General features: G+C 54.1%; 1 protein-coding gene across 19 annotated transcripts in view; it reads right to left on the reverse strand.

The window, feature by feature from the left end:
• Positions 1 to 25,046, reverse strand: part of PTK2 (protein tyrosine kinase 2) — a 758,583-nt gene that overhangs the window by 304,812 nt on the left and 428,725 nt on the right. For all 19 annotated transcript variants that reach the window (XM_069220826.1, XM_069220825.1, XM_069220824.1 and 16 more), the window contains 2 exons: positions 23,608 to 23,638; positions 11,271 to 11,323 (listed from right to left, as the gene is read on the reverse strand). In XM_069220826.1, coding sequence (XP_069076927.1) covers positions 11,271 to 11,323; positions 23,608 to 23,638 — 84 coding nt within the window. The remainder of the gene's footprint in view (positions 1 to 11,270; positions 11,324 to 23,607; positions 23,639 to 25,046) is intronic.

Here is a 25,046-nt window from a genome sequence, read left to right on the forward strand (position 1 = left end):
ACCTGGAGTCTCTGGAGAGACTCCTACTCTGCCCTGTGGTGTCCATCCAGTTCCTGGGACCCTGAAAGGAGAAGCTGGCAGACCAGGAAATCCATGCGCAGAGTACAGTGCGGGGAAAAGATCAATGCAACTCCAATCTGCATCTGAAGAAAAGAGGCGCCGCCGGCTCCGCAGCTGAGAAACCACGCTCGCAGGGAACATGATAGAAGACTCGACGCACAGAGCAGGAGAAACGATGTGCAGCATCGCTGACGGAGGCTGGGAGATCACAACCCGCGCTGCAGGGTTTTCGGATCATTGTGCGGCTGGATTTCCGACTCAAGTACCGCTGTGTGTGGAAAAACAACGCAAGGCCTGCCCGGACCAGAGAGGGCTGACTGGATCGACGCATCGCTCTCCTGCTGAGAGAAGAAACGATGTGCCCCACCCTGCGAAAGGAGAAACGACACACAGTCCCGCTCGTGAGTGGAATCAACGCCTCGCAAGCCCTTTTTGACACGCACTTGCCCGTGCGGGGTTATTTTTGACGTGCCCAGGGTACTTTTTTTCACGCTGACAGCATTAGTGTGTGTTTAAAACTACTTAAAGACTCTTTTTGATTTTTAATTGATAATCTGACTTGTGTATTGTGGTTTTTGTTGTTTTGGTCTTGTTTTGTTTAGATAGATATTTCCTATTATTCTAAACGGGTGTTGTGTCATTTTGTAGTGTTTTACTTTACACCTAGCACTCTGAAGTTAAGCCTACTGCTCTGCCAAGCTACCAAGGGGGTAAGCAGGGGTTAGCGGAGGGTGATTCTCTTTTACCCTGCCTAGAGAGAGGGTTCTTGCTTGAACAGGGGGTAACCTGACTGTCAACCAAAGACCCCATTTCTAACAGAGACCAAGAAATTAGCCAAAATACAGTGAACATTTTGTTTTTTTAAATAAATGGGGAAAAAAGGGCTGCAGAAAAAGGTTTGTGGTTTTTTCCCTGCAAATGGCATCAACAAAGGGTTTGTGGTGCTAAAATCACCATCTTCCCAGCTTTCAGGAACAGGCAGATTTGAATCAGAAAACCCAATTCTTCAACACAATTTTGGCATTTTACTGGGACATACCCTGTTTTTACTATTTTTTGTGCTTTCAGCCTCCTTCCAGTTAGTGACACAAATGGGTGTGAAACCAATGCTGGATCCTATAAAGCTAAACATTTTTGAAAAGGAGACAAAATTCTGAATTCAGCAAGGGGTAATTTGTGTAGATACTACAAGGGTTTCCTACAGAAAATAACAACTGAAATAAAAAATAAATTGAAATTGAGGTTAAAAAAACAACAATTTTTCTCCACGTTTTACTCTAACTTTTTCCTGCGATGTCAGATTTTTTTAAAGGAATATACTGTTACGTCTGCTGGACTCTTCTGGTCGCGGGGATATATAGGGCTTTTAGGTTCATCAAGAACCCTAGGTACCCAGCGCCAATAAATGAGCTGCACCTTGCAAAGGGTTTTCATTCTATACTGGGTATACAGCAATTCATTTGCTGAAATATAAAGAGTGAAAAACAGGTATCAAGAAAACCTTTATATTTCCAAAATTGGCACAAGATAAGGTTTTGAGAAGCAGTGGTTATTTGCATATCTCTGAATTCTGGGGTGCCCATATAGACATCTTTTTCACACACTGTCTTACATTTGGAAAGGAAAAAATGTAGAGAAAGACAAGGGGCAATAAATAACACTTGCTTTGCTACTCTGTGTTCCCCCAAGTCTCCCGATAAAAATGGTACCTCACTTGCGTGGGTAGGCCTAATGCTTGCAACAGGAAATGCAACATGGACATATCAAATTTTTACATTGAAATCTGATGTGTTTTTTGCAAAGTGCCTAGCTGTAGATTTTGGCCTCTAGCTCAGCCGGCACCTAGGGAAACCTACCAAAACTGTGCAATTTGAAAACTAGACACCTAAGGGAATCCAGGACGGGTTGATTTGTGAGGCTTCCACAAGGTTGTTACCCAGAATCCTTTGCAAACCTCAAATTGTGGCCAAAAAAAAACATTTTTTCCTCACATTTCGGTGACAAAGTTATGGAATCTGAGAGGAGACACAAATTTCCTTCCACCCAGTGTTACCCCAAGTCTCCCGATAAAAACTGTACCTCACATGTGAGGGTAGGCCTAGCGCCTGCGATAGGAAATGCCCCAAAATACAAGGTGGACACATCACATTTTCCCAAAGAAAACAGACCTGTTTTGTGCAAAGTGCCTAGCTGTGGATTGTGGCCTCTAGGTCAGCCGGCACCTAGGGAAACCTACGAAGCCTGCACGTTTTGAAAAATAGACACCTAGGGGAATCCAAAATGGGGTTACTTGTGGGGCTCTCACCAGGTTCTGTTACCCAGAATCCTTTGCAAACCTCAAAATTTGGCCCAAAAAAACACTTTTTCCTCACATTTCTGTGACAGAAAGTTTTGGAATCCGAGAGGAGAAACAAATTTTCTTCCACCCAGCGGTCCCCCAAGTCTCACAATAAAAATGATACCTCACTTGTGTGGGTAGGCCTAGTGCCCATGAAAGGAAAGGGCCCGAAACACTATCTGTACACATCAAAATTATGAAATACAAAACTACCTGTTTTTGTGAGGGGTTCGGGGCGGGGGGAGCAGAATCCTCAGCAAACCTCAAGTTTAGCTAAAAAATAAAAATTAAAAAAATAACATTTTTCTCACATTTCTGTGTGGGATCACCGCACCGGGACAAATTTCCTACCACCCAACTTTCCTCCTCAGTCTACCGGTAAAAATGATACCTCACTTGTGTAGGTGAGCCAAGTGCCTGTGACAGGAAAGAACCAAAAACATGTAAAAATTGAGGGGGAACCAAGACGGGTCCAAAAGGGCAGTTTGAAGAAAAAAAAAAAAAAAAAAAAACATTTTTAGACTGACAAGTGCAGCAGAATTAATATCGGTATAGATGAGACAATGCTGGGTGGTAGGAATTTTGTAGATTCCTGCAGATTCCAGAAGGTTCCATCACAAAAATGTGGGAAAAATGTGTGATTTCCAGCAAAGTTGGAGGTTTGCAGGGCATTGTGGTTAAGAAAATGGTGCGGGTGCATGTGAAGCACACCACCCTGGAATCTCCCAGATGTTTAGTTTTCAGATGTGTCTAGGTCTTGTGTATTTTTCTACATGGCAGTGTCTGAAAGTCCATAAAGTGTAGCCCTCACCGTTCCAAGTGGGATGATTTTGAGAGTTAGCCAAGCTCTCATGGCCCAAATGTAAAACAAAAACCCAAAATAATCAATGTCCTCTTGCTTGCCGTGGGATAAGATGTTTTAGTGTGCGGTGGAGGGCTGAAAGACTGCTACCCCCTTCAGTTGGGGAGGGGGCATAACCAGGCCCATACTGGTTGGTAGCCACCAGCCCATTATTATTATTATTAATTCCCTGGCATCCAGTAGACTTCCTGCCCCCCCTCCGGGGTGTGGCTCGGGGGTAATGGTCTCTTCTAACCACTAGAGGGCAGAACAACTTTGGCCCCATTTATTTGGAGTGGGGGTGTGGCCATACCCCCCCATCCTCTTATTTTGGAAAAAAACTTCCCTGGTCTCTGGTGGGCTTTCTGCCCCCCCCCCACTTTTGGGGGCAGATGGGCATTCCAAAAATAGGCCGATCTGCCCCCAAGGAGGGCAGATATAACCAACAGTAATGTGCCCCCATCTGGAGCGACCCTTGCCCAAGGAGCTGCCCCCTCCCCCAAACAAAACACACACACCAATCCCTGGTGCCTATGTGGTTTCTGCCTCCCCCTCCCCGGGGCCGATCGGCCTAATAGAAATCGGCTGGTCTGCCGAAATGGCCTAAAATTAATTTGCCCCCCAGGGGAACGACCCTTGCCTAAGGGGTTGCTCCCCTTGTGTGAAACTGACGCAAAAGAATAAAAATCCCTGGTGTCTAGTGGTTTCTGCCTCCCTTGGGGGCAGATTGGCTTAACAAAAATAGGCCGATCTGCCCCCAAGGGGGGTTGAAATGGCCTAAATACAATTTGCCCCCCCAGGGGAGCGACCCTTGCTTAAGGGGTCGCTTCCCATATATAAAAAACAAAAGTAAACACTAAAAAAAATATATATCCCTGGTTTCTAGGGGTTTCTACCCACCCATCCCCACCAGATCGGCCTAATTATAAAAGGCCTAAAAATATCCCCCCCACCCAAGCGCGGAGCGGCCCTTGCTTCCACCTTTCCTGGACTCCCGAACATTATGAAATATCCTTTACACTTCTACGGAGGGAGGCAATTCGTTTTGGCCCTGGGGGCATCACACCAGGGCATTCTCTCCCTATGGGACACTGATAAAGTACCAAACCACAATTCCTGGCTGCACAAACTCTGGTACATTTTGAGGATGGAGAGGTTGTCCGTGTCAGCTGACCCATACTGCATTGTATATTCAGGGTTGTGGGCTCCCTTCATTTGCCTTTTTTTGTCTGAATTTCAACAATTAATCAATTTTACGTACCTGAGACTGCTCCAAATGATTCCCGATTTGCCCCTAGAACCAGCTTCAAATTCCAACATAGTCCCCACACCCTTTGCATCCACATCCTGATCTGATTTAGCGCCTATGTCTGCATCCACTGAGCTAATACACAAAGCAAGAACGGGGAGGGATATGGATGGGGGTTGTCTTTTAACTTGTTCATAATGTTTTCTACCTTGCTCTGATCTGCTGCCTGCCCCTGAGATGTAGGCAACTGCCAAGTGTGAGACGTAAGTAGCTCTTCTTGCTCCTTCGCGCCCTACCCTATGGGTTTTAGGCATCATAATGTGTTCTAACAAAAGATGGCAGTATTAATAAACAGAATTGTTCCATAAAAAAGTTGGACATGTAATTTTAAGTTGTACATGTCCTAGTAGAAGAAAACTCACAAATGTGTTTTTCACTACTGTGAGGCCTACCGTTCCCATAGGATTACAGTGGTTTATATCATTATATTTAATTAGTGATAACTTTTGATTGGGAACAAGTAGAAAAATCATGTTTGGTATCTACAGAGTTATATTTATAAATCTTCTTTAATGGTAAGGTCAGATTTTAGGTCACAATTCTGAAAACGTCACTTTTAGAAAGTTGACATTTTCTTGTCCTAAACATTTGGTGCCCGAAACCTGTATCCCAGGTCACAAGAACAGGTGTAGCTGACATTTGGCCTTTATAGATTCCTTCCATGGAGTAACACAATGGAGGAGTTAGGTGTTGGTAGTATAGGCAATCCTGGCATGATGGGAAGGGAGGAGCTCTGCACAACCACGCTTCTACTTCAAAGGACCTGTCTCAGCAAACACACAAAAACTAATCACTATCTTTTTGTGGCTTCAGACATCCTGGGACCAAGGCAGGGAGGCAGGACATTTCTGAACCATCTGCAGGGGAAGAGGGCCCAAACATTTCTTCCACTTCAAAGCTGGCAGTAGGTACAAATCTAGGACTCTCAGACGCACTATTCAGTTCACTTTTACACCTGCAGAAGACTCTCTGGAGACTGTCCTGCTGTTCCAAAAGGACAGCCTTGCTGCACGAAGCCTAACTGTGCCCTCATAGGACTGTCCTGCTGCTTTAGACCTGCTTGGCGCCTGATCCCAGGGCTACCAGAGTGACTACAAGGGATGGTTGGCTAGCCTGTTCAAAGCCTCTGGGACAGAAAAGGCTCCAACCAACTTGAAGCCACATCTGGCCCAGCCTAAGTGAGTCAGGACCCTCCAAATGGTGCTCATTCAGTCCTGGATCCTTGAAGGGTGCTAAAGGTACCCACATAGCCCAAATCCAAATTTTGGGGTTTAGAAATGTTCAGCAAAAAAGTGCCCTGAAAACCAAGTGAAGAAGGGACCTACCTGCTCGCAATCCACCCAAGGTGCATCGCTGGTTGGCCTGACCGCACATTAGCTCCCACTACATTTTTTTTCCACAGCAGCAAATCCTATTCAGTGATGTCCTGCAGAAGGGGTACCCAGTTTTGTGGAGTCTTTGTCGCCTATAAGCTAGAGCTTCGCTTGCCGGAGATTATCAACTCCCAAAATAGAAACTAAGTCTGAAAGTAGAAATCTTCACTGCAACTTCGTCCAGCAGGTCCCCAAAAAATCCTCCTCCTAGGACACTACTGGATGCCTTGCCCTGCTCAACTTTTAAGTCTGAAGGTAAGTAGAGACTGGGCCCAATTCACTGTGTGGATTTGAAGCTTGCTCTTCGTGGTCACCCACAACTTTTGACTTTGCCTGGTCTCGCGTGACTAGATGTCTGCAGTTTGTGGTTTGATCTTTTCAGCACTATTTCTCCACTTTAAACAGTAAAAATTCACAACTCTTGTTCTGATTGGATTTTTGCTAATTTGGAATCAAATAATTAGATGGTGCTCTATTTTTCTAAATTGTTTTTCTTGTGTATTCTCTTTATTATTATGTTAGAGTGTTGCATAAATACTATGTGTGTTGCCTCCAAGTTAACCCTGACTGCTTTTGTGAGAAGTTAGCAGGGGGTTTCTGTGGTTGACCCCGACAAGATCTGTGCCTGTTGCATGAGAGGGGCTCACACTCCTTTCAACCGACAACCCAATTTCTCACAATAATCAACTGCCCACAATGAATGTAGTTTATGCTGTGGTGGACTTAGTAACTATAATTACATAAAGTTTGATAAAACAGGGAGCAAAGAAAGCAGGAGCTTCAGTACAGCGTTACTTTGTGAACGCAGTGTTGCCATTATTGTTTTTACATGTAACCATTGCCCTGGACATGAGGTTTCCTCCAGTTCAAGTAACATACATTACTGCCACTAAAATCCAAAAGTCTAATTGATTCTTTCAACTAGTGAGACTCGCATGGGTCAATAGACAGGAACTCAAACCTGCAGAGCGTTTTTACCTTTTGCAGAAAAATGTACTAAGCCACGTTATCCACTAGACACATACGGCCCTTTAGGTCCGCACACTCAAATACTGGTGATTATTATTATATCTTGAACATGTTCCTCACAGGGACCATTCACTGAACACCACATAAGCTTGTAATGGTCAGGTGACTGAGTAAACACAGAAAGAAGACCACAACGGACTATATTCAATGGTTCTTTTATAAATCTCAGATTGTCTACTGTGCAGGTTAAGAATGTGCCTTTGTGTATTTCATTATTTTTACTGCACCCTGCAGAAATCTCCTGCAGCAGAAATACATTTTGGCTACATCAATCTGATTAAATAAATTCCTGTCATATTCCCGTTTCTATTATGTTTCCCTCAATCCCACTAAAACTTTACACGTCTGATGCAGATTAAAATGGGTGCGTTGGGACTGCTCACTGACACAATGAACATGAACACACAGCATTCTTGAACTTCCTGCACTGCACTGTGAATTTAAAGATGGGGGGGATCCGGTTATAATAAGTATTCACTACATACACAGAGGAGGGCTTGGTTTGCTTATGGGCAAAATCTGTTATCCAAGCTTCACCAGCAGCCAAAGTAGGAGACCACATCTTACGATCTGTCTCAGATACACGGTTGACAATAGTGATCATCCTGGCCTGAGACTTTGTCACAGGTTAGAATCAGTACATCCATCGGTCTTACAGCTAAAGTAGTGCCTGGGGGTCACTGGAGGGTTGGTTGTAACAGAGTGCTTCTCTAGGACCCTGGCCATGCAAGTCATATTAGCGTGAGTGGCTCGGAGAGCTCTCAGCTGAGCAAAACAGTGAAAATTTGACGCACTTGGGAAACATGGTCTTTGACAAAATGTGGGTAGCTGTTGAAGGTAAACATACTACTAACATGCTGAGTAAAGGTGTGGACAAACAATCTGGGGTATGCTTTCCAGTAGGAGAGACCCTTTTCTATTTGACAGAATTTTGGGTAATTAATCTGTGGCTTGTGTGGTAGTGGTCTGTTGTGGGTGGGCCCTGGCGGACTCAGGAACCAATGCTACATTGCCCCGAAGTAGCATTAATCAAAACATAGTTGACAACTTTTTAGGAAATGCTTCTGTTAGTGTGATCTTGCTTTTTCTAAACGTCGGCTGCTGAAAAACATACCCAGGGGCCGTTTGGGTGTGGTGTGAATGGGAAGGGGTGGCTTCCATTTAGTGGTGTAACACAAAATGAGGCCCCTTGCAGAATGTGGTGAGGGATACCCGAGACTCGTATCTTAGATATTTTCATAGGTTTTAGACTGCATGGCGGCCCCATGGACGGTCCTGCTTGTGCACATGGTTCAGTTACACCCAGTACAGCTACTTGACAATGTAGTTTTCAATAACAATTTACAACTTTATAAGTAGTGTTGTCAGCCAAATAAAAGCAGAACCTTAACATTCTCTATGAGAGACTTTTCAAACATGCTCTTGCGGTGATAATGTTAATATGAAAATTATCTGAACTTTATAACAAGTAAAAGTGCCTTTTCCTCATATCTAGATTCTGAACAGGGCTGTGAAGGGAAACATCGGCATTCTGAACAAAACATTGGCATATTTAAACTTTCTACTTGTGCTTCAACTGTGCAGTGAAAACTGATGAGTATGCAGTCTGTGTGATGTGTAAATAATCAATGGGGGTGATTATCTGAGCTGCATACCACAACAGATTATTTGGGTTGGTCAGGTCCTTGGCCAGGAAATTACCATTTAAACTGTGCACTGGAAATTCTACTGCAGCAAAAGACAATGTTAAAGGCATAACAGCAGCAACCAGGTAAATCCTTGAGTTAATGTGCCAGTCACTATCCTACACACAGACTTTGGGAGTCTGGAAGGAGGGGCTCAATGGAAAAGAACAAAGTCTAGACATCACCTTCTGAGACAGGAGATGTCCAATCACATGACCAGCATCTCAACAATGACTCAGGAGTCTGAGGCAACCAGAGCGGAGAAGGAGGACATCCAATGTGTGTAGTTACTTTCTAATATAATGGGTGCCGTCAAAGAGTTGTTCAACTTTATCTTGTTCACAGGATGAAGTTCAAAATGTTCTAAGACCTCAAATGTACAAACAAACCACACAACAGTAAAAGCCAAACACCTTGCCATGAAGACTAGCTGTAGTAAAGACTTCCCTGCCGCTGGGGCAGCAGCTCTAGAGCTTATGCTAGTAACTAAGTACAACAAGAACAATCTAGCAGTTTCCTGAAGTCCGATGAAAGAAGGACGACAAGGAAGAGAGAGAAACCTGATCACTTTTGTTAAGAAGCATCTTGAGTTCTTAGTATCTATTATAGCAGCAACCTTCACCTCTTGCTGAAGATGCGAGGTCCAACACAGAAGGCAATGCAATATGCAGCCGGGAGTGCAGTAACTGCAAAGCAAGCTATGCCAGGTGGCGGGGTTTAAACTATCATGATGCAGAGGACATGCGCATGACAAGGGTCAGGTCTGAGCCCAGGCCTCCTACAGCACAATATATTGCTTAGCGCCTGATATAGATTTTTGGACGGGTTACTCCTTCACAATGGTGACAGATATCCCGAACGTTGACATATAAATCCCACAGGAAATAATGGCATTTATGTTTCGGTGGGCGGGATATTCGTAACTGATGAGAGAGTAACCCGTCCACCGAAATCTTAATCAGGTCCTAAGTTTATGGGTGCAGAAAAAAATAGGTAAAACACATTAACAAACCTAACAAAACAGTCATATAGAGTAAAAAAAAATGCTGAATTTTAAAGAACTCAATGCAATCAGATGAACGTATAGAGCAATTCAGTGAAAGTTTATTGAATGACTACAGATCAATGTAAAATAAAAAAAATAAAAAATAAAAAAAATCACTAAATACATAAACTGCAGATTTCACAGGAAAAAACGAGCAGGCAGCGCAGTCACACCAGTGGAGAGAGAGACAAACACTGCAGCCCCAGCACTGGTGCAACCCCACAGTCTGAATAGCTTAGGGGTGAGTCAGTACAATTGGAAAACCGTACCACCCGTCGCTGACATTTCTTCGATTACTCATGCTGGCTGCGTTTACTTGTATGATCAGCAGCTGCTCTTTACAAAAGTACACACTACACAATAGTGTCGCTCAATGACGGCCATTCTGACTCAGCCGCGCTGCTGATAAGGCACGGCTTCCATCAGTCTTACTGACAACACTTTCCGCACAGACATAACACAGGGCAGCGCGTGCGCTATGAGAAAGCGAGATGTGGCCTTCAAGTCCAATGGGAAATGAATCTCCCCTGCAATTGAACAATTAACCTTGGGCCCACAATGCTCCACTGTGCCTCAGTCCTGACAGCCTTTGCAGTTTAGTTCCTCCGCAAAAGGCAAGTGGAAGTGAAACAAGCCAGCCTTTGAATTCATGCTTCCCGGGCACCACGGGCAAGGAGCGTGCCCCAGCTGTCAGGGAGCTATAAATGACTTTTTTATTTGGCGACTTGCTTAACTGCGTTTCACTTAAATGCCATCGGGGAAAATATCTGTATTCTGCAGGGCTGGGCGGCACTTGATGCTTTGAATGCATGCCTACCCTGGCATGCAGAATCTCCTTCTGTGGCGCACACATTCATGAGCAAGAAAATGGCACACACCTAGGCAGAATATGTCAAACGAGTCTGAGAAATGCTCAAAGTCCAGTTGCAACGGAATTTGTCATAGTCTGTGAATTTCTGCGATATAAGGCAATTTTGTCGGGGATCTTCTTCAAAACTGCACCTTCTGTGTAACATAGGCATGCATTACATTGACGAAATGGATTAAAAAATAAACATTGCTTAAGCCGACAAAATGAAATACAGACTATTCATGTATTACATCACAAACTGCATTTTAATAGCGTGCTTAAATATTACGCGACCCTGTTAAAGACGCAATGATGCTCATTTTGTCATCCTCGGAAGGATGAGAGGTGGGGTACAGCACACGGAAGGCATGCATTCTACGGCTGTCTGGAACTGGGTGGGAAACTATTTGAAAGTGTTTTGACATGTAGCGACGAGCAGACGGCTTCAAAAAGGCATTTTTACTGGCATCGCGGAAATACCCGGTCAGCTATTTTCCGCTCACTCGCAAAAAAAAACAAAAAAAAAAACACTCCACTCAGCCACGCAAATGAAAAGATGCGGTTGCTACAACGACTCAACACCTACGTCACAACATGCATGCAATCAACGTGTCATAAAAATGTACATTCTTGGGTGGCGAGGAGCATCCGTGCTCTGCTAGAAGTGAATAACAATACATGAAAGCAATGAGCGCGCTGCGGAAGTCCCCCGGCCCGGGGGTGCGAGCAGAGGCCCTTACCTGAGACGGAGACTGCGTGCGTCCGGACCCCCTGCTTCTCGTTGTTGGCCAGCCTGCAAGAGAGAGGGGGGAAGCTGTGAATGGAGCACATTCTTCCCGCACACACGCACACACTGGGCTCCCTGGAACAGGGCAGCTACTGTCATCACCAGGAGCGAGCTACTTCCAGGGGAGGGGGCGTACCACCGGCCGCCCGCGCAGGGGCCCGACTGTCAGACTTGGGTGTTGTGCAACACGTGCAAGGACGGTTTCTATGCACTGCTAATGTCAACAGTTTACATAAGCGGGCAGGGCTGCTGCGTCTTGGCCTCGGTGCACGGGCCCCGGGGCGCTGCGCCAGCCTGGTGTGCGAGGGGCTCGTGCCCCCCCTGCAGCTCTGGAGAGCTCACTGCGCGTGAGGGGGGAGCTCATTCTTAAAATGGAGTCCGTCTGCAAAGCTAGAAACGCGGCCCCGGGGCTGAGGGCGGGAGGCACCCGCAGCTCATCCAGGGCCAGGCACGGCTGCGGGCGCGCACGGACCGGCGGCTCCCGGCACTCACCGGGGCCCCGAGCAAGAAGGGGGCGCTCCTGCGTCACGGGCTGGGCCGGCAGCAGCTCTTCCAGATGTGCACTTCAGCCGCTGAAAAGCGGAGGACGCGACAAGTCTCCCTCAATAAAAAACACACTCTTGGCAGCGAGGACGCACAGATCCTGCGGCCCTCCTATTTGGGCCTGGCCCGCATTCCCCGCTGGGCCTGTGAACAGGGGCTGCTGTGAGAAGCGTGAAGTAGGAAGAACTGAAAGTCGCACTCATCCAGGACTCGCTTATCGGTTGCAAAATAGCGCTGCATTCAAAACTATCAACTATCACTGGAAATAACTGAAATACACACCATTATCTATCTTCTTTATACAGCCCGGAAGAGTGCAAGCGAGCATCCGCTTCAGTGCAGCTAGGGACAAGTGCTGCCCTCGCGCGCATCCTCACTGCAGGTGGAATCCACAAGAGTTTGTCCACCTCTTGCTGTCACTCCTGTCAGTCACTCTCACCCTTCGGCATCCGAGTTTCTGAGCTCTACCGGCTCACGCGTGTCTGTAACTCATTCACAAGCTGGTCACACCTCCCTTCCCCGTGGCAGTCCCTCTCACCCCCCCCACCCCCCGCCCGTGTCTGTTACTCATTTACTCCACCGCCAGTTCTTTTGCTAAATTTGCCAAACATCTCCCCCCGCTTCCTTTGAATAATCTTTCCTTGTTTCTAACCGTTCATATCTCCCTTGTGTCGGCCACAACCACCTCGTGCTACAGTGCTATCTTCTCCACCTCTCATGCAGTGGTTACTTACACCGTCCGCTCTCTTCACATATCCTCCCTTTCCGACAGTAATCTCTACTCTTAGGGAATTTAGGGAATCCTTTCAGAAGGAAGCAAAGACCACAACGCTTCCTGAGGATACAGGAAGGACATGCCCTGGGAACAATTCTGAAACCAAGAGAGCCAGAATCTACTTCCGAAGACCCAATGGATGCGGTTTTGGGATTTAAACTCGGTCAAGACAGCTCTAAGGGAAGGAGTAACCATTCATCCACTCAGGCCTTGCAGTTTCTGCCTATAAAGTTCAAACTTCACATAAAATTCCACTTACATTTATGACATTTTTTATTTGACAGTGCACTGGAGAGGTGAACATTATTCCTAACCAATGTCTGGTTTGAAGATTAATCCCCATGAAAAAATCTTCATCCCGTGAAAGGTATATTATTTTTCTAAAACATCATTGCTGCACGACTCCTAAACGTGCCTTGGAAGGCATTTGCCGCAGGGGACAAAGCATCAACGGCAGACACACCTCCTCCAGGGTCCACCCTTCGGGAGGAAGAACTGAAAGCTGTCAGTCGGGTCCCTAAATTCTCAGTTGGATTTAGCCCGAGCTAAACTGGAAGCCAAAATGTTTTAACTCAGCAAGTGGTCTGATTTTCCAATTTTAATATGAATCCATATAAAAAACAAAAACATCCGTTTTACTTTAAGTGTTATTAACCATGAATGCTTCATTAGACATTAATTTTCAAATTTTTTGATGTGGGTTGGGACAGGAGTGGGCAACCAACAATGTGAGACGGGAGGGTGCAAGCAACAATGTGGAGCAAGAGAGTGGGAGGGGCAGGTAACGCGGAAGGGGGCAAGCAGCAACAAGGTAGGGGCCCAGCAAAGAGGACGAGTAGCAACCCGAGAGGCGAGGGCAGGTGGGGGGGGGCAAGGCGTCATGCAGGAGGGGTAAGCAACAAAAATGGGGGGGGGGGTGGCCAAGCAACTACATGGGAGGATGGGAGTTGGGCCAAGCAACAACATGGGAGGGGGCTAAGCAGCAAGGCAGGAAAGGGGGCCTGGCACGTTGCGGGAGAGGAGGACGGGAGGGGGCCAGGCACGTCGCGGGAGGGGGCAGGGCGGGAGGGGGCCAGGCACGTGGCGGGAGGGATCCAGGCACGTGGCAGGAGGGGTCCAGGCATGTCGCAGGAGAGCGAGAGGGGGCACGTGGTGGGAGGGGGCCAGGCACGTCGCGGGGGGGGGGGGGGCTGGGAGGGGGCCAGGCACGTCGCGGGGGGGGGGGTGGGAGGGGGCCAGGCACGTCGCGGGGGGGGGGGTGGGAGGGGGCCAGGCACGTCGTGGGGGGGTGGAGTGTGGGAGCGGGCCAGGCACGTCGCGGGGGGGAGGGGGCCAGGCACGTCGGGGGGGGGGGGGGAGTGTGGGAGGGGGCCAGGCACGTCACGGGGGGGAGGGTGGCAGGCACGTCGAGGGGGGGGAGGGTGCCAGGCACGTCGAGGGAGGGGGGGAGGGGGCCAGGCACGTCGAGGGAGGGGGGGAGGGAGGGGGCCAGGCACGTCGAGGGAGGGGGGGAGGGAGGGGGCCAGGCACGTCGAGGGAGGGGGGGAGGGAGGGGGCCAGGCACGTCGAGGGAGGGGGGGGGGAGGGAGGGGGCCAGGCACGTCGAGGGAGGGGGGGAGGGAGGGAGGGGGCCAGGCACGTCGAGGGAGGGGGGGAGGGAGGGAGGGGGCCAGGCACGTCGAGGGAGGGGGGGAGGGAGGGAGGGAGGGGGCCAGGCACGTCGAGGGAGGGGGGGAGGGAGGGAGGGGGCCAGGCACGTGGAGGGAGGGAGGGAGGGAGGGGGCCAGGCACGTGGAGGGAGGGAGGGGGCCAGGCACGTGGAGGGAGGGAGGGAGGGAGGGAGGGGGCCAGGCACGTGGAGGGAGGGAGGGAGGGGGCCAGGCACGTGGAGGGAGGGAGGGAGGGAGGGAGGGGGCCAGGCACGTCGAGGGAGGGAGGGAGGGAGGGGGCCAGGCACGTCGAGGGAGGGAGGGAGGGAGGGGGCCAGGCACGTCGAGGGAGGGGGGGAGGGGGCCAGGCACATCGAGGGAGGGGGCTAGGCACGTCGAGGGAGGGGGGGAGGGGGCCAGGCACGTCGAGGGAGGGGGGGAGGGGGCCAGGCACGTCGAGGGAGGGGGGGAGGGAGGGGGCCAGGCACGTCGAGGGAGGGGGGGAGGGAGGGAGGGGGCCAGGCACGTCGAGGGAGGGGGGGAGGGAGGGAGGGGGCCAGGCACGTCGAGGGAGGGGGGGAGGGAGGGAGGGGGCCAGGCACGTCGAGGGAGGGGGGGAGGGGGCCAGGCACGTCGAGGGAGGGGGGGGAAGGGAGCCAGGCACGTCGAGGGAGGGGGGGAGCAGGCATGTCGAGGGGGGGGCAGGCACGTCGAGGGGGGCCAGGCACGTCGAGGGGGGGCAGGGAGGGGGGCAGGGAGGGGGCCAGGCACGTCGAGGGAGGGGGGCCAGGCACGTCGAGGGAGGGAGGGAGGGGGGGCAAGCACGTCAAGGAAGGGAGGGGGGCAGGCACGTCGAGGGAGGGGGGGGAGGATGGGAGGGGGCCAGGCACGTTGAGGGAGGGGGGGAAGATGGGAGGGGGCCAGGCACGTTGAGGGAGGGGGGGAAGATGGGAGGGGGCCAGGCACGTCGAGGGAGGGGGGGAAGATGGGAGGGGGCCAGGCACGTCGAGGGAGGGAGGGGGGGAAGATGGGAGGGGGCCAGGCACGTCGAGGGAGGGGGGGAGGGAGGGGGCCAGGCACGTCGAGGGAGGGGGGGAGGGAGGGGGCCAGGCACGTCGAGGGAGGGGGGGAGGGAGGGGGCCAGGCACGTCGAGGGAGGGGGGGAGGGAGGGGCCAGGCACGTCGAGGGAGGGGGGAGGGAGGGGGCCAGGCACGTCGAGGGAGGGAGGGAGGGAGGGGGCCAGGCACGTCGAGGGAGGGAGGGAGGGGGCCAGGCACGTCGAGGGAGGGAGGGAGGAGGGGGCCAGGCACATCGAGGGAGGGAGGGAGGGAGGGGGCCAGGCACATCGAGGGAGGGAGGGAGGGAGGGGGCCAGGCACATCGAGGGAGGGAGGGGGCCAGGCACATCGAGGGAGGGAGGGGGCCAGGCACGTCGAGGGAGGGAGGGGGGGGGCCAGGCACGTCGAGGGAGGGAGGGGGGGAGGGGGCCAGGCACGTCGAGGGAGGGAGGGAGGGAGGGGGGGAGGGGGCCAGGCACGTCGAGGGAGGGAGGGGGGGAGGGGGCCAGGCAGGTCGAGGGAGGGAGGGGGCCAGGCACGTCAAGGGAGGGAGGGGGGGAGGGGGCCAGGCACGTCGAGGGAGGGAGGGGGGCAGGGGGCCAGGCACGTCGAGGGAGGGAGGGGGGAGGAGGGGGCCAGGCACGTCGAGGGAGGGAGGGGGGAGGGGGCCAGGCACGTCGAGGGAGGGAGGGGGCCAGGCACGTCGAGGGAGGGGGAGGGGGCCAGGGGGCCAGGCACGTCGAGGGAGGGGGGGGAGGAGAGGGGAGGAGGATGGGAGGGGGCCAGGTACGTCGAGGGAGGGGGCCAGGCACGTTGAGGGAGGGGGGGAGAGTAGGAGGGGGCCAGGCACGTCGAGGGAGGGGGGGAGAGTAGGAGGGGGCCAGGCACGTCGAGGGAGGGGGGGAGAGTAGGAGGGGGCCAGGCACGTCGAGGGAGGGGGGGAGGGAGGGGGCCAGGCACGTCGAGGGAGGGGGGGAGGGAGGGGGCCAGGCACGTCGAGGGAGGGGGGGAGGGAGGGGGCCAGGCACGTCGAGGGAGGGGGGGAGGGAGGTCGAGGGAGGGGGCCAGGCACGTTGAGGGAGGGGGGAGGGGGCCAGGCACGTCGAGGGAGGGGGGAGGGAGGGAGGGGGCCAGGCACGTCGAGGGAGGGGGAGGGAGGGAGGGGGCCAGGCACGTCGAGGGAGGGGGGAGGGAGGGGGCCAGGCACGTCGAGGGAGGGGGGAGGGAGGGAGGGGGCCAGGCACGTCGAGGGAGGGGGGAGGGAGGGAGGGGGCCAGGCACGTCGAGGGAGGGGGGAGGGAGGGGGCCAGGCACATCGAGGGAGGGGGGAGGGAGGGAGGGGGCCAGGCACGTCGAGGGAGGGGGGAGGGAGGGAGGGGGCCAGGCACGTCGAGGGAGGGGGGAGGGAGGGAGGGGGCCAGGCACGTCGAGGGAGGGAGGGGGCCAGGCACGTCGAGGGAGGGGGGCCAGGCACGTCGAGGGAAAGGGGAGGGAGGGAGGGGGGCCAGGCACGTCGAGGGAGGTGGGGAGGGAGGGGGCAGGCACGTCGAGGGAGGGGAGGGAGGGAGGGGGGCAGGCACGTCGAGGGAGGGGAGGGAGGGGGAAAAGCACGTCGAGGAAGGGAGGGGGGGGGCAGGCACGTCGAAGGAGAGGGGGCCAGGCACTTCGAGGGAGGGGGAGGGAGGGGGCCAGGCACGTCGAGAGAGGGGTGGGAGGGGGCCAGGCACGTCGAGGGAGGGGGGGAAGATGGGAGGGGGCCAGGCACGTCGAGGGAGGGGGAGGGAGGGGACCAGGCACGTCGAGGGAGGGGGAGGGAGGGGACCAGGCACGTCGAGGGAGGGGGGGAGGGAGGGAGGTGGCCAGGCACGTCGAGGGAGGGGGGGAGGGGGCAAAGCACGTCGAGGAAGGGAGGGGGGGCAGACACGTCGAGGGAGAGGGGGCCAGGCACTTCGAGGGAGGGGGCCAGGCACGTCGAGAGAGGGGCGGGAGGGGGCCAGGCACGTCGAGGGAGGGGGGGAGGATGGGAGGGGGCCAGGCACGTCGAGGGAGGGGGGAAGAGGGGGGAGGAGGATGGGAGGGGGCCAGGCACGTCGAGGGAGGGGGGAGGGAGGGAGGGGGCCAGGCACGTCGAGGGAGGGGGGAGGGAGGGAGGGGGCCAGGCACGTCGAGGGAGGGGGGAGGGAGGGAGGGGGCCAGGCACGTCGAGGGAGGGGGGAGGTGGCCAGGCACGTCGAGGGAGGGGGGGAGGGGGCAAAGCACGTCGAGGAAGAGGGGGCCAGGCACTTCGAGGGAGGGGGAGGGAGGGGGCCAGGCACGTCGAGAGAGGGGTGGGAGGGGGCCAGGCACGTCGAGGGAGGGGGGGAAGATGGGAGGGGGCCAGGCACGTCGAGGAAGGGAGGGGGGGGCAGGCACGTCGAGGGAGAGGGGGGCCAGGTACTTCGAGGGAGGGGGCCAGGCACGTCGAGAGAGGGGCGGGAGGGGGCCAGGCACGTCGAGGGAGGGGGGGAGGATGGGAGGGGGCCAGGCACGTCGAGGGAGGGGGGAGGAGGGGGGAGGAGGATGGGAGGGGGCCAGGCCCGTCGAGGGAGGGGGGAGGGAGGGGGCCAGGCACGTCGAGGGAGGGGGGAGGGATGGGGCCAGGCACGTCGAGGGGGGAGGGAGGGAGGGGGCCAGGCACGTCGAGGGAGGGGGGAGGGAGGGAGGGGGCCAGGCACGTCGAGGGAGGGGGGAGGGAGGGAGGGGGCCAGGCACGTCGAGGGAGGGGGGAGGGAGGGAGGGGGCCAGGCACGTCGAGGGAGGGGGGAGGGAGGGAGGGGGCCAGGCACGTCGAGGGAGGGGGGAGGGAGGGAGGGGGCCAGGCACGTCGAGGGAGGGGGGAGGGAGGGAGGGGGCCAGGCACGTCGAGGGGGGAGGGAGGGAGGGGGCCAGGCACGTCGAGGGAGAGGGGCCAGGCACGTCGAGGGAAGGGGGAGGGAGGGAGGGGGGCCAGGCACGTCGAGGGAAGGGGGAGGGAGGGAGGGGGGCCAGGCACGTCGAGGGAAGGGGGAGGGAGGGAGGGGGCCAGGCACGTCGAGGGAGGGGGGGCAGGCACTTCGAGGGGGGGGGGGGGCAGGCACGTCGAGGGGGGCAGGGAGGGGGCCAGGCACGTCGAGGGAGGGGGAGGGGGGCCAGGCACGTCGAGGGAGGGGGAGGGGGGCCAGGCACGTCGAGGGAGGGGATGAGGGAGGGAGGTGGCCAGGCACGTCGAGGGAGGGGGGGAGGGGGCAAAGCACGTCGAGGAAGGGAGGGGGAGCAGGCACGTCGAGGGAGAGGGGGCCAGGCACTTCGAGGGAGGGGGAGGGAGGGGGCCAGGCACGTCGAGGGAGGGGGCCAGTCACGTCGAGGGAGGGGGTGGGAGGGGGGAGGGGGCCAGGCACGTCGAGGGAGGGGGGAGGGGGCCAGGCACGTCTAGGGAGGGTGGGAGGGGGCCAGTCACGTCGAGGGAGGGGACCAGGCACGTCTAGGGAGGGTGGGAGGGGGCCAGGCACGTCTAGGGAGGGTGGGAGGCGGCCAGGCACGTCTAGGGAGGGTGGGAGGGGGGCCAGGCACGTTGAGGGAGGGGGGGTGGGTGGGAGGGAGGGGGCCAGACACGTTGAGGGAGGGGGGGGTGGGTGGGAGGGAGGGAGGGGGCCAGACACGTCGAGGGAGGGAGGGAGGGGGCCAGGCACGTCGAGGGAGGGAGGGGGCCAGGCACGTCGAGGGAGGGAGGGGGCCAGGCACGTCGAGGGAGGGAGGGGGCCAGGCACGTCGAGGGAGAGAGGAAGGGAGGGGGCCAGGCACGTCGAGGGAGGGAGGAAGGGAGGGGGCCAGGCACGTCGAGGGAGGGTGGGTGGTAGGGAGGGAGGGGGCCAGGCACGTCGAGGGAGGGTGGGTGTGTGATAGGGAGGGAGGGGGCCAGGCACGTCGAGGGAGGGTGGGTGGGTGGGAGGGAGGGAGGGGGCCAGGCACGTCGAGGGAGGGTGGGTGGGTGGGTGACAGGGAGGGGGCCAGGCACGTCGAGGGAGGGTGGGTGGTGGGAGGGAGGGAGGGGGCCAGGCACGTCGAGGGATGGTGGGTGGGTGGGAGGGAGGGAGGGAGGGGGCCAGGCACGTCGAGGGAGGGAGGGAGGGGGCCAGGCACGTCGAGGGAGGGTGGGAGGGGGCCAGGCACGTCGAGGGAGGGTGGGTGGGTGGGAGGGAGGGAGGGGGCCAGGCACGTCGAGGGAGGGTGGGTGGGTGGGAGGGAGGGGGCCAGGCACGTCGAGGGAGGGTGGGTGGATGGGAGGGAGGGGGCCAGGCACGTCGAGGGAGGGTGGGTGGGTGGGAGGGAGGGGGCCAGGCACGTCCAGGGAGGGTGGGTGGGTGGGAGGGAGGGGGCCAGGCACGTCGAGGGTGGGTGGGTGGGAGGGAGGGAGGGAGGGGGCCAGGCACGTCGAGGGAAGGTGGGTGGGTTTTTAGGGAGGGAGGGAGGGGGCCAGGCACGTCGAGGGAGGGAGGGAGGGAGGGAGGGAGGGAGGGAGGGGGCCAGGCACGTCGAGGGAGGGAGGGAGGGGGCCAGGCACGTCGAGGGAGGGAGGGAGGGGGCCAGGCACGTCGAGGGAGGGAGGGAGGGGGCCAGGCACGTCGAGGGAGGGAGGGAGGGAGGGGGCCAGGCACGTCGAGGGAGGGAGGGAGGGAGGGGGCCAGGCACGTCGAGGGAGGGAGGGGGCCAGGCACGTCGAGGGAGGGAGGGGGCCAGGCACGTCGAGGGAGGGAGGGTGGGAGGGAGGGAGGGGGCCAGGCACGTCGAGGGAGGGAGGGTGGGAGGGAGGGGGCCAGGTACGTCGAGGGAGGGAGGGTGGGAGGGAGGGGGCCAGGCACGTCGAGGGAGGGAGAGAGGGGGCCAGGCACGTTGAGGGAGAGAGGGTGGGAGGGAGGGAGAGAGAGAGAGGGGGACAGGCACGTCGAGGGTGGGAGGGAGGGAGAGAGGGGGCCAGGCACGTGGAGGGAGGGGGAGGGAGGGGGCCAGGCACGTGGAGGGAGGGGGGAGGGGGCCAGGCACGTGGAGGGAGGGGGAGTGAGGGGGCCAGGGAAAGGGAGGGGGAGTGAGGGGGGAGGGTGCCAGGCACGTCGAGGGAGGGGGGGAGGGAGGGGGAAGGGAGGGAGCAAGGGAGGGGGAAGGGAGGGAGCAAGAGAGGGTGGGAAGGAGGGAGAGGGGGGGAGGGAGGGAGAGGGGGAGGGTGGGACGGTGGGAGGGGGCCAGGCATGTCGGGGGAGAGAGAGGGAGGGAGGTGGGGCCAGGCACGTCGGGGGAGGGAGAGGGAGGGAGGGGGGGCCAGGCACTTCGGGGGAGGGATGGAGGGGGGGGCAGGCACGTCGAGTATAGTATAGGGGGGAGAGTGGGAGGGGGAGAGTGGGGGGGGAGAAGGGGGGGAGGGTGGGAGGGGGCAAGGGAAGTCGAGGGAGGGGGGAGCGGGCCAGGCACATCGAGGGAGGGGGGGAGGGGTGGAGGGAGGGGGTGGTGGAGGGAGAGAGAGGGGGAGGGTGGGAGGGGGCCAGGCACGTCAGGGGAGGGAGAGGGAGGGAGGTGGGGCCAGGCACGTCGGGGGAGGGAGAGGGAGGGAGGGGGGGCCAGGCACTTCAGGGGAGGGATGGAGGGGGGGGCAGGCACGTCGAGTATAGTATATAAGGGTCTGCTTGTAACAACTGTAATGCTTGTCTTTTGGTTTCCAATCTGTACTGCGTATCAGCCTAGAAACTACACTCGTCAGTAACCTAATTTTATATTTAAAATAGCTGATGTGGAAATAAAAATACCATGTAATCTACACTCTTGAATGGATTAATGTTTTAGTGACAAAACTGAAATCATGCTCTGATAGTTGCAGCATTAGTTTCAGCACCCCATGGCATGTTACTAGAATAAAGGGTTGACCAGTTATACAGGGCACTGCAGAAGTTGGGCTGTCCCTCTTCGTTCTTTGCAAGAAACATATTGCGGGTACTTGAAAATATACACTCCCAATTTGAACGAGGCCTCAGAAGAACAAAGAGCTAAAGCCCATCACAATTACCCCCAGTTAAATCCACAAGCCTTGCGGCATTAGCACTCCACATTTAGACTTAATATCACAAAAATAGATTTCCTTTGGGGGAAGAAAACACTATTGGAGGGGGAATATGGGGATGAGTTTCGTCCAATATTCTTCAGGACACTTATGAGTACATCTACACTCCTAAGAGAAACTAAGAGAGGAAACAAAAGATATCATATACCAAAAAGTAGTAAGCTTTCCCATGCAAACCACAAAGCCACAACAGCACATCAGTGCAAGATGCTTAATGTACTAAAACATTTTGCTCATACAGCTTAAAAACCTTATGCTGCTTGCTCCTTGTAAAGCGCAAGGCTTTCTTCCGCCAACCACTGGCAATTTCACTGTAAACAGGACAGTAGCTTGAATCCCCAAGTCACTGAAGGTCTTTCTCAATTCCTCTTTTTTGTTGCAGCCAGTCACACATCCTGAAAAAACAAAATCCTTTGGCCATGGTAGGCAATCACTTTTTGTTTGGCTGTCTCCCTCAGAATCCCTTCTCTCAGGAAGTCGTCCCACATGACAGCCAAGACCTTACTCGAGCCCTGCTCAGCTTTTTTGCACCACTAGACAGGTTACATAAAGTCCTCTAGCTGTCTAGTTTCATCCATGTCTGTTTTCATGAGAACTATTTTCCCTTGAATGAGTTGGAAAAAAGCTTTGAAAGCGAGTTGTATTTCTATGAGATCCAGGAAGTTGAAGTGGCGATCCTGAAATTGTATGGGCCACTTCCCCTGATATTGTGAGGGGCACGTCCCCAGTATGGTGTGGTGGTCTATATGTGCACTCGCTCTAGAAGAGAGGCATAAGTTGTAATGGTCACATGCGGGACTGAATGCACAAAAGGCTCGCCTTGCACCATGTTGGAGGGTGTTCACCATTACAGAGAGGGGTGCACTTTGGCCTGTATCAACACTAGATCTTCGCGCTGACCCTAACCTTGTGCCCATTGGACCGGCAGACACTCCTGCAAGGCTCTCATGTGCAACCTTGAGTATGGTGCCATTGCAATCCATGAAGGCATCATGCCTAGCAGTCACATGGATGTGAGAGCTGGGAGCTAAGTTTGGATGAAAATGAAGCCGTATTTCTTGTAGGTTGGCAACCCTTTGCTGATTTGGATAAGCTTTGGCCTTGACGGGATTTAGGATGCAGTCTAAAACACGCTGCATCCAAGGAGGCATAACATGGGATTTTGTGGTGTTTATTGTGCAATCTAATGCGTAAAATATTCTATTGCCTGTCTGTGTATTAGGCATTCTATTTTGTTCCTGCTTTTGATCAACCAATCGTCCAAGTATGAGAAAACATGGATCCCGTCTAGACAGAGAGGAGTTGCGACCATTGCAGACTGAGATCTAATCTATATTGTCAGAGATTGATGCTCTGGCTTGTGCATGGCAGCTGCACCGCAGCATTAAACGGCATCAATTACATATTGTATATTACATCTGAAATGGACTCCTTCACATGACAACAACACACTACCTGACTTCTGTAGAGGATGGCAAACAAAACCGAAAGGAAACAAGCCTTAGAGACCCACCACGTCCATTACACTACTTCACTTTAATGAAGGAATCCAACCCTAGAATCATGGTCGCAGCAGAAGAATAGGGGATGTTGATTTTTACAAAGGAAAAACTGATTTTGAACATCAGGAGCCGTTTATACCCTTCAGGAGCATCAGTCTCTGACAAAGGCAGGTTTAAGCAGCCCTGCCTTAAGCCTATGATACGATTCTGAAATTTGCTTGGAATTCCTGGAGCTCACAAGCAGACATTCATACAGTACGATTTGTCTATCCTCAGCTTCTACTTACGCCTATATTCGCAAGCGGGAACTCAACATTTTGTATGTCCAAAGTATGCATCTTCCACAGCACCATGTCTGGAAGGTGTGCTGAGATATTTTTTTTTATTTTTAAGTCGAAGGTAAGGGCACTACATAGATACTATCTTCAAAACAGAACAATTTACCAGTCTATAAAAACAACTTGCCAGGGAAAAATATCATTGCTTAATACATTTTATTTATAGTTAAAGATACAAAAACAGATTTCTATCAATGAAAATATTTTGTTTTAGATCAGTTAGTTGTGGAGCAGGAATCAAATTAGATTTAATGCTGAAAAAGCAAATACAAAATCATGCAAAGCTTTAAACAATACTTACTTTGGTATGGATGGTAAAGCCCTTTCGCCTTCTACAAAAAAAATACAACAAAGGCAATTATAAACCAATTAACATTCTTTTACTTAGTTTTTATGACTTCCAATACTTTAACATCGAAAATTAACTTTTTTTTTTTTATCTTTCCTGCTGCTGTTTTCCCATCACTTCTAAGCCCTTTTCCCCTATTCTTTTTTCTCTTCTTTTGGTTTCCCCTATTTAATGTTTATTGCATTTTATTTTTTCTAGATGTTTTATAATATTTGTTCCTAACAAGGACACCTCGTGCAGCTTCTATTTGTTTCATCTTTCCCTTCCTTATGTTAAAGCTCGCTCCTCTGTCTGTTCCTTAGAAAAAGAAGTGTTCTTTTCTCCATTCACTGACCTTTCAATTATTTTTTAAGCATTTTCATAAATTTTGCATTTTGAAGCGATTAACTTTTTTATTTTTTTTATTTTATGTAGATTTATTTTGGAAGAGTTACATTTTTGCAGTACCAATTTATTTTTGTCCGGCAGCACTGAAGAAAACAAAACATTGAAAACTGTTGCTAAACAAAGTTGATGCAATTTATTTTCAATGTCATTTTACTGTGGTTCTGTGTGAACAACATGGAGGTGTCACAGATGGTACCAATGCAGCATAGGCAACCATACGATTGGGAGAGGGGGGTTTGAGGGGCGTGGGGGGAGGTCAGAGGAGACATTGAGTTGAGGGAGCGTGGCAAGAAACTAAAATAAGAAGGCAGCAGTGGACAGCTATGGGGAGATATTGCACAGGGACCAGCAGTATGCTTACTAGGAACATTTCCAGTGTGCAGAAATGCAATGGGCACATATGGCAGAAAAGAGATACCTCACTGTGGGTGCCATAATGAAGGGGTCGGAGAGGGGAAAGTGTACCACCGTATGCTGTAATTCCAACCTTTCGCTACTAAACCTAGATTATGACCTGCGGCAGAGGATCTACGGCAGGTAGGACAGCAATGCATGCCCACCACATCCAAAGACTTCATAGCATGCTTGATGGCCAATCTGCCCTATTTCAAAAGATTTCTGCTTTCGCCCTGTTGGCCATCAAAGAACAGAGGAAGCAATTTTGGTACCTTTACGTATTACTGCCCATCATTTTTAGTATGCAGCACTACCAGAGTGTCCGCCCATATGATAATTGATAGCTTGCCAGAAATCCTCCTCCGATGCCCTCCTTTCTGCTGTCCGTCTCGCCAGCACTAAAAGAACCAAGACACCTTTCAAGGGATGCCAGCACACGACTGCAGCCACCTTAGGGTCTGGGTTGACAATGCCCAGCAGGCATGTGGGCAGAGCCGGGGGTGCTACACGTTTTGGATTATTGAAGACGGTGTTCCTCTTTTACGAAATGTGGCGGCCCAGAAACATAGTCAACAATGTGTTTCTCTGGCTCCTACTCCACGGTACAG

The sequence above is a fragment of the Pleurodeles waltl genome, chromosome 2_2 (assembly GCF_031143425.1).
Source record: "Pleurodeles waltl isolate 20211129_DDA chromosome 2_2, aPleWal1.hap1.20221129, whole genome shotgun sequence".
Taxonomy (NCBI): domain Eukaryota; kingdom Metazoa; phylum Chordata; class Amphibia; order Caudata; family Salamandridae; genus Pleurodeles; species Pleurodeles waltl.